Below are 16815 nucleotides of genomic sequence, written 5' to 3' on the forward strand. Positions count from 1 at the left end.
AATGTCACACACACACACACACACACACACACACACACACACACACACACACACACACACACACACACACACACACACACACACACACACACACACACACACACACACACACACACACACACACACACACACACACACACACACACACACACACACACACACACACACACACACACACACACACACACACACACCTCCAGCAGTACACAGACATTGAGTGGTTACAGCATTGCAAGTTAAAAGTTGAGCTGCTCATTCGGGTCATCAATCAAGTGACTGGACCAGTCATACAGTAAATGGGTCTTACATCCACCTGTTGTACTAAACAGCTTCCAATGATTCAGTCCACTTGGAATAAATTCATAGGATTCAATAATGACTTCCTCTCCAAGGAATTTAAAAGTGGTTCAATAACAATGACGCAGCTTTACCAACGTGCGTGAGTGACAGCCATCAGTGTCTGCCTTCAAAGCTCGTAGAACTCTGAATAAAAACTCAAAAGTACAGTCGGGAAAACGATAATCAATCTCCTGGTCCCATGTGATTGTCCCTCTGTTTTTTCTTTAGACATTCGTGCCAAAAAAAGCAGTCCTCTTTTCTCCAGTAGATACTCTTCTAGTTATAGTTGAAGGAAAAATTGTGAAAATTCTTAAAACCACTTCAGAAAGTATCAGCACAGAACAAGAGAAAAATAACATTGCTTTAAATTTAAAAAGACAATGGCCATGTTACTGACCATACAGTGATGGTGTCTGAGAGAAATGTAGTGTGTATTCACCTTATTCTATATTTTTAGTATGTTATTTTACACCCCATGGGTATGCACCATAGGAAACAAACATGGTTTACAACAAGGGTTATTTTAAGATTTAAAGAAGCGTGCCTAAAAATGATCTGCACGCTGGCTCTATTTTCTCCCTCTTTTAGTTCCTTGTCAGTGATCTATTAAGGCTCCTGAGTGGCTGGCTAGCCTGCCAGTATTGTGGGGCTCTGTTCAATAGCAGGTATGTTCTCAGTACGTCTCTGAATCTGAGTCATTCAGTTCATCGTCCCCAGTGATGGAGGACAGTGGGCGCTCCGGTCTGCAGTAGGAGGCGTGGTCAGGCCTCAGAGGGGGAGGGGTGTCAAAGGCCACACCTTTGGAGACATGGTTTTTGGTCGGGTGGTGGTTGATCACTGTCTGAGTAAGAGAATGTGCAGGCAAAGCTGCTATGGTGACCATAGGGGAGGTGGGCATCATGGAGTTGAGGATGAGTGCCAGACAGTCGGCCACATCACGGTTGGGAGCGCAGGCCAGAGCTGGAGTGTAACCTACGTATAAGAGATGAGTGACAGAGTAAAACAAAAAGTTCACATTAGACTTGAGAAGTATGTGTGAATAGTGAGGTGTACGCTACAGCAGTAAGATGAAAGCCGACCGTTTTCGTCCACTGCCAACACACTGGCTCCTTTCCCCAGCAGCTCCTGGACCACCACTGTTAATCCCTTCCTGGCTGCCACATGCAGGGGCCTGAAAGAAGGTGTAGGGAGATGTTAAAGTAAGTCTGAATTTAGTACATTACCCCACCGCACAGCTGAGTGTCTGCCTGCACCCTGGGAATACTACATACGTCTGCAGAGAAGTATTGGTGCAGTTGATGAGGTTCTTGTCGCTGAGCTTCTCCAGAATCAACAAGGCACCCGTCTCATGACCCTGAGAGGAACAGAGAGCAACAAAGTGATTAACAGGGGAAATTGAAAATAAGTATAATTATAGAGGTCTTGCACAATATGAAAAAGTCCTTTGACTCATTAATATTTATAAAAAGTCCCTAATGTTTTATTTACTCATTTGTATATTTCTAACATGTGAACCCATAGGACTTACTTATTTTTTCCAACATGTAGTAGAAAAAACATTGTGTGGAAAGCCTTAAATAAATTCATTGTAGTCATTTTTTTAGGGGTAAAATCAATTCACATTCGTATTGCAATTCAAGCTCTGCCGATTCAAAATCGATTCATAGAATTCCAAAAATCGATTCATATTTATTTTCTTTTTTTTGTTTTGTGATGGCGTGTATACTATAGTCCTGAAATTAGTTTAGCTCGCCATTCCCATAGATGGCACTGCGTCAAATTCACAATGACGCCTGGGCACTCTTGTCATAATCAAAAGAAGAACGAGTGCAGCAGAAGTAGTTTAGTCGGCGCAAACAATGGCAAACCTCACAGAAAGAATTATTCAACCTGCTCCATCCTCATTGAAGGCGAGAGTTTGGGCACATTTGGGCTTTTATGACCTCAAGGGGAAGACGGAACTTGATAGGAATCATGCTATATGCAGGCTTTGCAAAGCGAAAGTTAAGTATTTTGGAAACACCACAAACTTGAGAACTCACATGGTACGCCATCACCGGTAGATTAACATTAAAGACGTGGACGAACAACAACTTAAAGTACCTAACATGTCAGTCGACCAACACACTCTTTCAACGCTCTAAAGTCCCACTGAACTCTGAACGAAAAGCTCTTTTTATTTAACAGTTTTATTTTATACTTGAATTAAATGTATTTGAAAGCTGGCCACTTTGCAGTTTTTAGTTGCAAAAGTTTTTATTTTTGTATGAAGACATATAAGGTAATATCAAACTACATTTAATTTGGGGCTACCTCTAGCTCACCCCATATAGGCTGAGTCCTTTGCAGCTGCCCGGGTTGGAGTCCGGCCTGCGGTCCCCCATCTCTCTCCCACCTTTCCTGTCACTATCAAAGGGAAAAGGCCCCCAAAAAATAATCTTTGAACTACATTTAATTTGTTGTGTTTCTTTTAAATTGTATGGCTACTGAAATCACATGGGAAAAGTAACTACATTTACATACTGTGAATCGTTTGTTTTTTAAATCGAGAACCGTTTTTGAATTGAAAATCGATTTGTGCACCCCTATTTTTTTTTTCTTCTCTTTGGTCAGAGACCAAAGGGACATGTTAACATCCATAATTCACCATGTCCAGTGAATACAAAAGCATTTCTCTTTCTGTTAATGGTTGTTACCTTGCTGCAAGCCAGATGTAATGCTGTGTTCCGGTTTGTATCCTGTAGTGTGAAGTCTGCTTTAGCACTGCTCACCAGCATCTCTGCAACACATGAAAGAAGATGGTTACATGGCAAAGGTTTAGAAATCAAAGGCCAATATTGTATCTATGACACATAGTGGGTGTACTGACCCACAGTATTGGTTTGTCCGCTAACAGCGGCCATCATCAGCGGTGTCCTGCGTGTGTGTGTGTCGACCACGTTTGCCTGAGCTCCGTGGCTAAGCAGAAGGGAAACACACTCCACATGGTCGGAAAAAGCTGCAGCGTGTAGGGGGGTCCTGCGTTGACACAAACGCAGTTGACAACATACCAGCAGAGCTTGTGCCCACGCTCAACAACTTTCATAAACACATATGTTATTTGAGTCCGTTTGCAGCCCTCACCTGCCCTTGGAGTCAGTGGTGTTGACGATACTCGTTCCCAGGGAGTCAATCAACATCTCAGCCACTCCCTCGTTATTGCTCATACTGAAATACACAACACACATTGTCACATACCCTCAGAACAGATCAGACCAGTGTCTATCTACATAAAAACATACATTGGTACAGACAAGACACATCGCTTACACAGCACAGTGCAGCGGACTGAAAGCGTTGCCCTTAATCTTCTTGAACACCTCCTGGTCTAACAACAACTCCACACAAGCATCATATCCTAAGAAAACAAAGAGAGGATAGATGTACAAAGGGAAGAATACTACATTGCTATGGCTTCATACAGAGCAGACATGTATCTCAAGTGAGTCCTGCTGTGTCCCAGTACCGTTGTAGCAGGCCCAGTGCAGTGGTGTGTAGCCCTGGTTGTCAGTGAGGTGTGTAGGAGTGTGTGAGGAGGTGGTCATGGCCTGCAGCAGGGCACCCAGGACACCCACACGGCCGCAAGCAGATGCCAGGTGAAGAGGGGAGCGGCCCCAGATGTCTCTGACACACACACTGGCCCCCCGCTGGAGGAGGGCCTCCACACTCTCCTCCTGGCCAGTCACCGCCTGTGTGAAAAATCAGAAAGTGAAAAATAATATTAGTAATAAATATATCATAATAGAAAAGGATTAATCAAAGTTGTAATGTCAGTAAAAAATTATAAATAAGTTGTAAAGTGTGTGTGTGTGTGTATGAATGTCTCACCCCTCGGTGTAGTGCCGTCCTCCCCCAGCGGTCCTGATACTCTACACTGGCCCCTTGACTGAGTAGAGAGTACACACACTCTGTGTGTCCATTTAGCACTGCCAACATCAGAGGAGTCCTGTACACAGTGTGGAAATATGACTTAAGACAGTTCATTGTATTTATTTATGAAACTAGTTAAAGTTATCTCCGTGAAAACCTCCAGCCTAAGCCATTTTGTCCATGCAGACATACAGTATACACACTCACTGTCCGTTGGCGTCTTGTACGTCCACATTAATGTGTTGGTCGTTGTTGCTCATGAGCAGGCGCAGGCACTCCGGGTGGCCATTCATAGCTGCGGCGCGCGCGCGCACACACGCGCACGCGCACACACACACACACACACACACACACACACACACACACACACACACACACACACACACACACACACACACACACACACACACACACACACACACACACACACACACACACACACACACACACACACACACACACACATGACTTTTCTAAACAAACAACATGTTTGCCATTTTAAAAGGCAGAGAATAAACCTCATTCATGTGATGCGAAGGTGCTGCATCCAAACAGATTTCTGTGGTTGTATGTGCCTGAGTATGTAACTGCTTGTATGCCTGTATACCTGCAGCATGTATGGCTGTCTTTTTGTGTGTGTAGTCACAGGTCATGGGTGAGGAGCCATGGTGCAGCAGCAGGGAGACACACTCTTGGTGACCCTTGGAGCAGGCCAGGCTGAGGGGCGTCCGGCCCTCTGGGCTGCAAACATCCACTTCCAGCATGGACGATAAGAGAACCTCTAAAGCGCCACAGTGTCCATGGTAGGCCTAAATCAACGGAAGACACATACTTCTTGTATGTCTAATGGTAATAGATAGGGCAGACACAGAGAAATCCTGTGTGTGAGAGAGACAAATAAAGACAAACTGACAAATCCTTGAACTCACTGCCAGGTGGAGTGGACTGACGGGGGCCTGGCTCTCTGAGTCACCCAGGATGCCGGTTCCTGATGTCTCCATTAACTGAAACAGAGAGATGGTACCCATATTATTAATTTCAGATCCAGGTTTGGCACAAATGGCAAGTCACTGCCTCATTAAAGTTGCACAGAAATGTCATGGTTATATGACATGACATGGTCACACGGCTCCATATGGTCCAAATGAATTGAAAGAGAGGTTAGGGGTACCAAGAGGAGTTTTATGTTAAAACCGTTTTTTTTTGCAAAATGCTTATATTGACCCACCAATTGTTATCCAATCAATTACAAGACAGAAGATGTTTCACAGTAGTTTCTTCTGCTTCAGATTATCTAACCATTATGTTCCCAATCTGCCCAACAGAGGGAGCCAATTACAAATAATGAATCAACGTAAGGGCTCATTGTGTTACAGTGGATGACATTTCTTTCTTACCACATCAAGAGGTGTCTCACTTGCCATCTGAAAGAAACAGACAGAGACTTGTGTGCTGTAGTTTTCTCTACAGTTCTAAAACCTTTTAGCACATGGAAGTGATCAGATGTTCTGACTGTCTGTAGGACATGCACAAAATTGTCACTCTGTGTGGTAGCTGTACATACCAGTTCCAGGCAGAGTGTGCGTCCGTAAGATGAGGCATAGTGCACTGCACTATAACCCTGTGTGTCTCTAACTCCTGGATCTGCATCGTTCCTCAACAGGTACTCCACACACCTGACAAAGAAAGCCTTCGTCTGACTTTGATACTTAACTACAGACTGTATCAATTAAACACAGAGTAGAACTTACTTTCCATCAGTGTCGGATGCAGCAGCGTAGTGCAGGGGACTGCAGCCTCTCTGGTCCAGCTCATTGATGCTTGCCCCAGAGCCCACCAAGGCAAACACACACTGGTAGTTACAGTTAGCTGATGCATAGTGTAGTGGAGTCCTGGGATGGTCAGAGAGTCAACATCAGCTATAATTTATGCCGGTGAGGACTTACTTATTCCTCTACTCCGCAAAATGTGGTCAAAAGTCTCAAACCGTATTATATTTATATGTCTAACATTCCTAGGATTAAACCACATGCTTGGCCCACCTTCCAAAGTTGTCTTTCCTGTTAAAGTCCGCTCCTATGTTTAACAGCAGATTCAGACACTCCAGGTTCCTGGTAAGAGAGACAGCTTTAACAGGGATGTTTTGTTGACATACCAATCTATTGTAATCAAGTGCACGGATAATATTTCAGTACATGTGGGAGATGAAAAAGAAAAAAACAAAACAAAGGATGAACGCTGTAACAAAGAAAAGCATAAAAAAAAGGCTCAGAAATTTAACAATAATAAGGCAGTGAGCAGGAACGATGACTCACCCTCCAGCTGCAGCAGCATGTAGACAGGTCCTTCCAAAGTCATCAGGGGTGTCTATGTCAAACCCTGCAAAAAAATGCGATCAGCATCAATTAGGATGTCAACTAGGTGATTCCAGTGACAAGAATGGTGTCAGCATGAATGTACCTGAGGACAGCAGCTTCCTGCAGCAATCTGAGAAGCCGCTGAGAGCTGCCAGGTGTAAAGGGAACATCCCATGAATACCTCTCCTAAAAAGATTTAAGGCAGAGAAGGCACAGAAGGGTCAGGTGTGAGAGCATGGGTGCATATTTTTATGACAGAAAGAAAACAAAAAGAGGTTGAAAGAATGGTTTATCCTAAATTAAACCATCCCCCCACACACACACACACACACACACACACACACTTATAACTTAAGCAGATTCTATTCAGTGGGAAGATAGACTGATGGTTAAATGTCAGTTGTTACTAACTTGGCGGTGTTGGCTCTGTGTTTGAGGAGTGCTGTGATGATGAGTTCATGGCCATAGCGGGCAGAGATGTGAAGGGCAGTGTTTTGGCTCCTGTCCTCACAATCAATCTCAGCTCCTTCACACACATAAAGGGTATATGTATGCATTTGCATTAAAACTCTGAGGAATTAAGCAGACACTGTTGTGGCTCTCACCATTTTGAATGAGGGCCTGAGAGCAGGAGAACCTTCCATGTGTTGCTGCCATGTGGAGGGGAGTCTTACCATCCTTACTCTGGACAGATGGAGGGAGAGATAGTGGAGACAAGCAGAGAAGGACAAAGACGATGATTATGATTTTCTGTAGATTACTGATTCTATACAGTATATCAGTGTTGCGGTGCATAGAGATGTATAGTTAAGTGCCAGTGCGGTAAACTGACTCAGCATCAGAGTCTAACGCTGTAGTGTTAGAAAGCTTAGCATGAACAGAAGCTATCTTAGACCCCCTTGTGGACCACACGCACACACCCACACACATATTCCATGAGCAGCTTGCAGCCTCAGGGAGCCACCCCCTCCACCGTCATCTTCCATATGGCCTTGCATCTTGAGGCAGTGGGGACCTAATATCAGTTTCCATCACTGCTACCAAAGTGTTAACAACGCTGTCATTTTTAACTTTCTACTAGATACTGGGCAGCATACACATAAAAAGCTGAGGACACAGGCTCCTTTTCTTTGTGTACAAGTGATGTACACACTCAAATACCATTTCTCAGCTAAATTTACGTGTTTGTATAAAAGTGTATCTGCAATTTGGACACACCGGCATGTTGATGTGAGCTCCATGGGACAACAGCAGCTCCTGGCACAGTGCCCCCTGTCGTGAGGACGAGGCAAAGTGGAGAGCAGAAAACCCCCTCTCATTCACCTGAAAGCAAGGTACCAAACAACACAATTAAACACACACTCTCCCCACGCACATGCTATTTCGTACAAGGGGACGCACACACACCTGGTTGACGTTGGCCCCTGCCTCGATGAGCTCACTGACCACCACATCCTGTCCATTGTAACAGGCCAAATGGAGAGGAGTGTTGCCATAGCCGTTCACCTCGTTGACCTAGGCAAGGAGAGAAGAAATCAATGTTTTTGCATTTTATTGACTTGAGAAAATTATTCTGATACGATTTAAAACAGCTTTAATATTTAGAGTTGAAGATTTATCTAGGAACATTATTTACACAACACGGACATTGCTAGTGCGTGCATATGTGTAAATGTGTGTGTCTGTACTGACGTGGACCCCCAGGCTCAGCAGATAGTGCACTGTGCTGCTCATGCCACTGGAGGCGGCTGCATGGAGCGGAGTATATGCTTTTTTGTCCTTACAGTCAACCTCTGCTCCACTGGCCACCAATAACTTTACCACCTCCAGGTGACCTGAAACAGATGAGGGAGGGGAGGAAATGATATTGATCAAATTCAAATTAAGTCAAGGCATGTTCATTTCGCCATGTACTATTTATGGAAGTGACAACTAGGGAGAGACAGGGGCCTCAACAGTCTCACCCATGTAGGCTGCCCAGTGGATGGCTCTCCTGTCCTTCTTGTCAAATGCATTAATGTTGGCTCCTCTGGACAGCAGCAACTTCACCATCTATCACACAAAAGGAAATTAACTAGATGCTGACATGTATGCTAGTGTCCTTGTGTGTGTCTAAAAGAGACCCACCTCTACATGTCCACTGAAGGCAGCGTGGTGCATGGCAGTGCGTCCCGCCCGGTCAGACACGTTGACGTTGCTAAGCAGCGGGACCAAAGCCTCAGCACAGCGTACTGCCTTGTTGCTAGCTGCAACATGGAGCGGCGTCTGCCAGTTCTTGTCACGGGCGTTAACATCTGCACTGTGCTTCAGCAACACTGCCACTGCATCCTGGATGGAGAGGAAGAATGGTTCAGAGTGTGCCGACAGAGGCTCTATTTCTAATTTGCCTCAGTGTACAAAAAAAGTACACACCAATGTGCGCAGATGGCTATGAGTGGGTGGTTTGAAAAGTATTTGCTATTCTTAGGGGGCTTTTTAGCACTGAGAAGGAGAAACAACGCAAGGGGCTGTGTTAACGTGGGCAAGTGTGGGCATGTTGCCCAGCCAGGACCAAGCAAAATAGGTAAAGAGATTTTAAAGGTGCCCTGCCATACAAAATATTTTTTTAAATATGTTAGGTCTATATGTGTTTGTGTTAAGTTGTGAATGTGAAAATTAACTGCTACCTCATCTGTCAGCTCTAGCCACTGAAAAGAAATAAGCAGAGAAATCAGGCCAATTACAAAAGCTGGGCAGTCTGACATCATATTGCCTGAGCTCATTACTATTCATTAGCTCGCCCAGTTGGGCTGGGTAAAGGATTCTGACAGCTAGGCTCTCGTTGGCTAGCTGTTAGCCAATCAGATTCAAACAGCTTAGCTTGTTGATTAATGAGAACTGGCAGAAATCGAGCTGAGTCTTCCTGTAGGCTTTCTATACCAAGGTAACCAAGGCATTCTTTCCACAAAAAAAATGTTACAGAGTCCATGGTAGAACTTCAGACATTATCACAAAGTAATGAAATACGTGTGGCAGGGCACCTTTAAAGGTTTATCACATACCAACACACTGCACAGTGGTTGTGTCACTTTACCCTTTTAAGGACAAATCGGTAACATCTGTGAACATCTCGGCAGCAATACTTTTCTACATCTCATGCCAGTAAGGTAACTACAAGATATCCTTTCTGGTATGCGTGTTGCTGCACTAACCTGTGATTTCTGCACAGGGGTTTCACTGAAATTAAATAAGTTGGCATTTTTGTTGCAGTGCTATTGTCAGTGGAGAAGCTCCCTTAGTAGGGTTGCAGTTGGGTTATCATACAGGGGATTATCAAAAGGTATAAAAAGTTACAACCCATTTGTGAGACTCAGTGCATTTCATAGCTTGTGACAGAGACAAACATAGGCACATAATTACAGTGGAGTCACCACCGTACACATTAGCACGTGTGTTTGTGTAATGTGTTACCTCACTACAAGAGGCGACAGCTCGATGAAGAGGAGTCAACCACTTGTTGTCTTTGGCATTAACTCTGGCTCCTTGAATGAGAGAAGGGGAGTGAGCAAGAGATGTTAGAGATAAGTTAACGATGGCAGACACAGCAAAGACAAACATAGTGGAAAACCTGTAAAAATGTCTGATCACTGAAAAAATACATCAAAGGCTCAAGATGTCTAACAGTAATTGATAGAAAGAGTGTGAAGAGTAAAAATCTTAAAGATAAACTAATAGTTGAAAAGGCTTTTACCATGCCTTATGGGAAGGAGTTGTTGTGAGCTAACAGTGCACTGTTGGGAGAAGATTGCCTTCAGGTCTGCCAGCAATCTTGTTAAGTTCAGGCAACAAAACTACTTGTTTAGGATTACGAAAATATCATGGTTTGGGTTTAAATAGACATTTTCTGACAGAAAGGCCCTGAAGGCTAACTCCTCCCATGTGCCAACAGTGCCTAGAAGATATAAAATTCCCATGATCCTCTGTGGCCCAGCTTGAGGGTTAAAATAGCCCTGAAGCTGCACCTGTTGCTTGCTCTTCACATTATTGAGAAACAGTGAACACACATGCACACACACGTGCGCGCACACACACACACACACACACACACACACACACACACACACACACACACACACACACACACACACACACACACACACACACACACACACACACACACACACACACACAACACAACACACTTGTGTTAGGGTTGGCCCCACCTCCTAACGTGCTCAGCTGACTTCACAGAAAGTGAAGCCGTCATAGACCCTATCAGATGATTGATAAATAACAAGTCACCAAGAGAGGGTGACAGCCACAGAGCACTGAGCTGACACACAGGCATACTGAGGGAACAGGGAGCAACATGTGGGGAAGAGAAAAATGAAAAACAGGCAGTGGTTTTTGGAAGGTTTAGGAAAGCATGGCGTGATTTTTGGTATTATGACTCAAATCTTGTGTTTCTTCAAACAAGTTGAAAAAAGGACGATACATTTGTTTCCAATTTAGTTTGACCTGTTTAATTATTTATGAAGTAATGTTTAAATATGCGAAGGAATTAATAAACATTGGACAAATTTATCAGCGATAACATGCACAGATGAAAAATAGGAGCGGATGGATGTATACAGGAATGGTTGCTAACAGCCAGTGTGGATGGATGAGTAAGCTTTCAAGTAGAATTGATACAAAAGGTGGATGGATATTAGCTGTAAATGGAATGGATGGCTAAACAGATTGATGGCTGGGCTGTAGTGTTTATTACCTGATAGAATGAGCAGTTCAATGATCTCAGCGTCTCCCAGGTAGGCTGCAGCATGCAGAGGCGTCCTCTTCTCGTTGTCCTGAGAGGAGATCCCGAAACACAGAAAAACACAAATTTAAGCATGTGTATTATTTCTCTTTTTCACACAAACATAGGCCTTGAGACACATGCTCACACATAAACACACATCATGATGGGGTGAAGGCATAAATAACATGCCCCAAACAAAATCTATAGACCTCACACTGTTGCAGATCACAAGAAACATGAGACTAGAGCCACAAGGAGAAAAATGTCTATCATGTGTTCTTCACTTTGCTCTATCACTTCAATACACCGCACCCCCACCTCTCTCTCTTTCAGTGTAGTAGCGAGCAATCAACAAAGTGGGGTTATAAACAAATGTCATGTGACAGCAATAGGCCTGGGCCAGTGTTGCTGACTCCAAAAGACTCAGGCCCAGTGTGATGACGCCAGCACTATAGACCCACAAGGACAGAGGGTAAAACAAAGAGTGTGAAAACACAATGTGGTGTAAACTGAGGAAATATATTCAGTAAGACTAGGGAGGAAGAGCAAAAGCGATGGAAGAAAAAAAGGAGGAGTATCAAGTAAAGGTTATGTCCTTTAACCAAAGGTGAGTGGAAGCGTTAGGAACAGGTCATGTGTCCTGCCCTGATTGACAGCTATAGGAGACGGGGAAGCTGCCAGAAGGCACTCTGAGTCAGTCAATCGATCAATTGTATCCTGCTGGCTTATTGCTGCTCTCCGTAGTGTTTTTTTATATGTCATGGTGTATGTGAAGCTACAGTTTGAAAGACAAATACACAGGGGTGCGATCATAACAGACACAGACACACAGACACACACACAGGGAGAAAACCAAGGGAAATAGCAAGAAGAGTGTGACTTACCTGAATGTTGACATCCTCTTTCTTGAATATGAGGGAGCGAACTTCATCTGGGTCCACGTTGAAGATGGCTCTTAACAGAGACGGCTACAGAGACAAGGAAAGGACAAGGAAATGCTGATGTACACTACTACATACTCGATTTGCAAGGCAGTCAATTTCTATTCTGACAACTGTTATCAGTGAGAGTTATGAGAGTTACAAATGGGAGAGTCTCACACACAGACACTATAATCCTGAGCTGGGAGAGAGCCATAGGTCACAAATGGCTGCATATCACCGATTTGTTTATGACTGCAGCAGCTGCAGCATACATCAAATAAACACACACACACCATTACGTAAATGTTTGAGTCGGTGAGGGGTTAAAGCTGTGCCCTCTTGCCACGTGGTGCGAGGCCAGCTGATAAGAATGTAAATAGCAGTGTTAAAGACAAGTGGAACAATTTTAACAAGTAATACAAGGAATGCATTTTCTTTCCCAGAAAGAGGAAGCTGCAAATGAGAGATACATAAAACACACTGAGCACACCTCTTTAATACTACTCTCACTGTTGTTTCATTGATGTGTCTGATGTGTGCATGAAAGTAAGCACAAGCATGAGAGCATAGTGCCTGACAGCAGTCATCATAAACAAGGTAATGGTGGGTAACAAAAGTGCATGAGTCCCTTCAAATTAAAAGGCTAAAGAAGGTAATGCCAGTTTAAAGCTTTAGTGCGTAGTTTCTGCCACCCCCATGAGGAATTATAAGTAATGACAACAAAACTACAAGCTTTCCATGACCGCGCACCGCCCTCAACGGTAAAAAATCTAAGTGAAACTAATTAATCTACAACGGAACAATTTTGGGCTACAATTTAGCATTTTTCCCCACATCATCTTAAAAACACACAAGCTTTGTTAGTGTTACATTAAAGATATTGCTGGACAATAAATTGCACAACCATAACTGGCTGGTAACTGTGATCATGAATCATGATTCTAAATTTGTCACTAAGATCTGAGCAACAAAATGACTCTATTTTATGATAACAGTACTTTCACTTGACTTTTTATTATATGATCATTATAGCAAACTGTTTCCTTGTTTTAATATGGCAGGATAAATAATTAGTCTTAGAATTTTAACTCAGACATAACATTGCTAATGTACACACTTTTCTTTGTGCTGCATCATTATTGAAAAACAAAATTGACATGATGTTGATTTAGGGGAGGTCTGGAGAGGCATCCAATTTCAAAGCCCTTCTATATAACAAGATAGATTGCAAAAATGAAATTGCAATATAAAGTAATTAAGTACTGTGGTTCTCAATGATAACATTTTTCATTTTTCCCCCAAAAAAGGTACTATGATGTGTATTTGCTCCTTACTCTCAGCCTCTCTCAGTTTTCCCCATCCCTCTCTTATTTCGTCCAACTAAAAATAAGTGAGGCTGTCAGACATCTGTCTCATCATGCCTATTACACTGATGACCACTGAAACTATGTCAGAGATCGGAGAACGTAGAGCACAAACCCTGTCATCAGAGTAGGCATATCCTCTCTGGCTTCCCCCTCTACTCAGTGTAAACTTCAAAGCTTTCATAGGATGAAAAGACTTTCTGCTACCATGTTTCAATGCTAGGCTTGCCCTTTATACAGCCAACACTGGAGACTACAAAGGCTTAGGCCTTCGTGATAATCTATACAAACCAGCAGTCATCTCACATGGCAGGCTAAATTGGTGATTGTATTTGGTTCTATATTTAGCACAGGATGACAAGTGTTGGCAGTGCATTGTATTTTTATGCAATGGGACGTGTAACTATGCACTTCAGCACTGGTTTGAACTTCAGGCCAGGTATGAGAAATACATTGCGGTCATTCACAATAAACTGTAAATAAACCTTAAACATGGCAAAACTGCTGCTGAATCAGTGAACCCGAAACTCTAAATTAGTCAATGAAGAACCAAACAGAAGGACCCCATCTCACCTTGTCCTCCTGAGGGGCAGCCCTTCGAGAGGCATGATGGGATTTGCGCTCTGGAGATGATTTGGGCTGGGGAGGTGTTGGTGAAGAGGAGGGCTCATCCTCCTCCACCTCCTCCAGCACCACGATACAAACACGACTAGCCCGCTCTGACCGCATCAGGAAGAAACACTCACACACCCCAACACATTCACTCACTCACACTCACTCGCTCGCTCGCTCTCTCTCTCTCACTCACACGCTCGCTCTCTCTCTCACACACACACACACACAAAACACAGTGTACCCTCTTACATACACGTTCATTCAGGAGCACAAAAGGTCAGCAATAAATCCCACACATTTCCTCATAAACAAACACCGCACACATCTTCATGTTAAATCCAATGTGAAATCCAGCTCTGTCCTCTATCTGTCAGTATTGCTTTGCTGCATGTCTCGTTTCTCCTCTTCTCCTATCTTTAGCCAACACTCGCACTCTCTGTGAGCAGCAGTAGCAGAGACAGCAGGGAATTCCTCTGCGTAATGGTGGTGGTAAGCGGCATGCGGCAGAATGAGCTTGGGCTGCCTAGCAGCACACAGGAAGCTACATATCCTCACTGCTGTGCTGCAGCCAGGAACACACACACACACACACAAACAGACAGACAGACCCTGTGATTAGCGTGGACGGGGGCCACAGAAGCCAACGTATGAGTGGGCATGCGTCGTCTGTTTCAGGCAGACTGCTGAAGCCAGCTCTTTCAAATGAAGAGACAGAGAGAGGGAGAGGAGGGGGAGGGGAGAGAGGGAGGGAGAGAGAGAGAGAGAGAGAGAGAGAGAGAGAGAGAGAGAGAGAGAGAGAGAGAGAGAGAGAGAGAGAGAAAGGGAGGGGAGTAGGAAAAGAAGAGGAGAGAGGGATAGAATAATTGTAGGCAGGTACCTAGAGCACTACAAAACACAAAGAAACCTGAAGATGAATAGAGCAAAGGACAAAGGGGTGGCTAGGGACGGCAATGGGTGCAAACTGGTTACCGAAAGTGAACCAAGAAACAAAATGCAAAATACAGAATGTAAAGGGCCACAGATTAAGAGGGAGCTATACACAGAAAAGAAAAAAAAAAAGAGTTGAAATGAATGGCAAGAGAAGATAATGGACTGAAGGACAGTTAGGGCCTGAATGTTATCAGGTCATTTGCTGGACAGTGCCAATTCACGATTTCCCTGTGAGTTCATTACAGTGTAATAACAAAAGTGTCAGTAGAGTGATGATGCTACAGTAGAGAATGATGATGCAGCACTATTGATTCTTTATTGAAATCCCTGCTACCCTTCAGCAACCAATGCAATGTTGTTTGTTGAGAGCTTCAATACTGTCTGGTTATCTGAATGTTTACTACAATCTTGTGATTTTCTGATCCTTGTTTCATGGATTTAGTGCACCTCCACTCAACAAAGCTTTGGTATTGTACATTAAAGTAATGGTGTGAAGCACTGAAGGTCTCCTTATATTCTTCTGAATGGTCAAGCTTGAGGAAATCTAAAAAGCTGTAACTCATGCGGCATGGTAAAAACAAAACCATGTTCACTACAATGTTGTTTTGTTTTTAGAATTTGTTAAATAAGATTTTAATGGGCTGCACATTCATAATAGAAGTGGCATTTTCCTTCCATATATGAGAAAAGAAAATCAATACCAGATCTGTGTTTGTATGTTTGTGTGTTCCACTATCCTCTGTGGTGTATTGGTGGCATAGCTTCAAAAGTCCCCATCTCCTCATTATGAAACTGGAACAAACTGGCTTTGCCAGAGAATGTGAGGGTAGCTAACAAGACCAGTCTGTACGTGCATGTCAGTGTGTGTGTATCTCAGTCTCCTCCATATTCAACACAACTCCTAAAAAGAGCAATCTTGCCAAGCCACACAACCCCATTAACTTGGAGGGAGGGACGGTGCAAGGGAGGGCAAATAAGAGAGAGCGATTAAGTTGGATGGAGCCTATGGAGGCCTACATTTTGAGTCCAATACACCTACCATTTATAAACTTAATATGAAACACAGCCTTACAATCTTTCTGCTTCTACAGCCACTGAACTGACATTACAGATTTTCCTCAAAAGGCACAAACAAAGAATTATGATTGGGAAGCAAAGTATATAAAACAACCAATGTTTTGTCTATCCTTCTCGCTAGCACTGGAGATACTCTCAGGAACATAGCCCAAAAGATGTTTACAGAGCAGATTTGTTGCCATTTCCTAAACAGATATGAGTCTTTTTGTGAACTGTGTGTATTTATTTGTGTTTAAAGTTATCAGGACTCAAGCGAATGGGCAAGCAAGCAAGCACCTTTTACATACAGAACAGACCGATTAACACAAACTGAGAATTCCTAAACACAAACAGCATGACAGTCTGACAACAAAATCTGAAAAATATCTTTTGTGATGTGCTTTCATGAGGCAGGCAGAGCTCAAATGTCTGCTCCATTAATGCTGAGCTGCTGCTCCTTCACTAGGAAAACATACAGAACCCTGATCTCACCGTAAAACAATAAGAGGATGCAGGCCAGTATTATCCCAAATATCCACAAATAA

At 43.4% G+C, this 16815-nt stretch overlaps 1 protein-coding gene across 1 annotated transcript; it reads right to left on the reverse strand.

The window, feature by feature from the left end:
- Nucleotides 1-151: 151 nt before the first annotated feature.
- On the reverse strand, nucleotides 152-14896 carry ankrd28a (ankyrin repeat domain 28a). Its single transcript, XM_028597464.1, has 29 exons — nucleotides 14243-14896; nucleotides 12267-12350; nucleotides 11353-11431; nucleotides 10056-10126; nucleotides 8733-8933; nucleotides 8570-8657; nucleotides 8298-8440; nucleotides 8013-8120; nucleotides 7824-7928; nucleotides 7211-7289; nucleotides 7017-7131; nucleotides 6709-6791; nucleotides 6564-6627; nucleotides 6291-6359; nucleotides 6000-6140; nucleotides 5813-5924; nucleotides 5646-5672; nucleotides 5178-5252; nucleotides 4856-5057; nucleotides 4456-4543; nucleotides 4207-4324; nucleotides 3845-4067; nucleotides 3649-3736; nucleotides 3463-3546; nucleotides 3209-3357; nucleotides 3036-3118; nucleotides 1611-1693; nucleotides 1419-1510; nucleotides 152-1311 (listed from the first exon to the last, which is right to left on the reverse strand). The coding sequence occupies exons 1-29, from the start codon at nucleotides 14396-14398 to the stop codon at nucleotides 1013-1015; spliced, it is 3309 nt and encodes a 1102-aa protein (XP_028453265.1). The 5' UTR covers nucleotides 14399-14896; the 3' UTR covers nucleotides 152-1012.
- Nucleotides 14897-16815: the final 1919 nt, after the last annotated feature.

This window comes from Perca flavescens, chromosome 14 (assembly GCF_004354835.1).
Source record: "Perca flavescens isolate YP-PL-M2 chromosome 14, PFLA_1.0, whole genome shotgun sequence".
NCBI classification, from domain to species: Eukaryota; Metazoa; Chordata; class Actinopteri; order Perciformes; family Percidae; genus Perca; species Perca flavescens.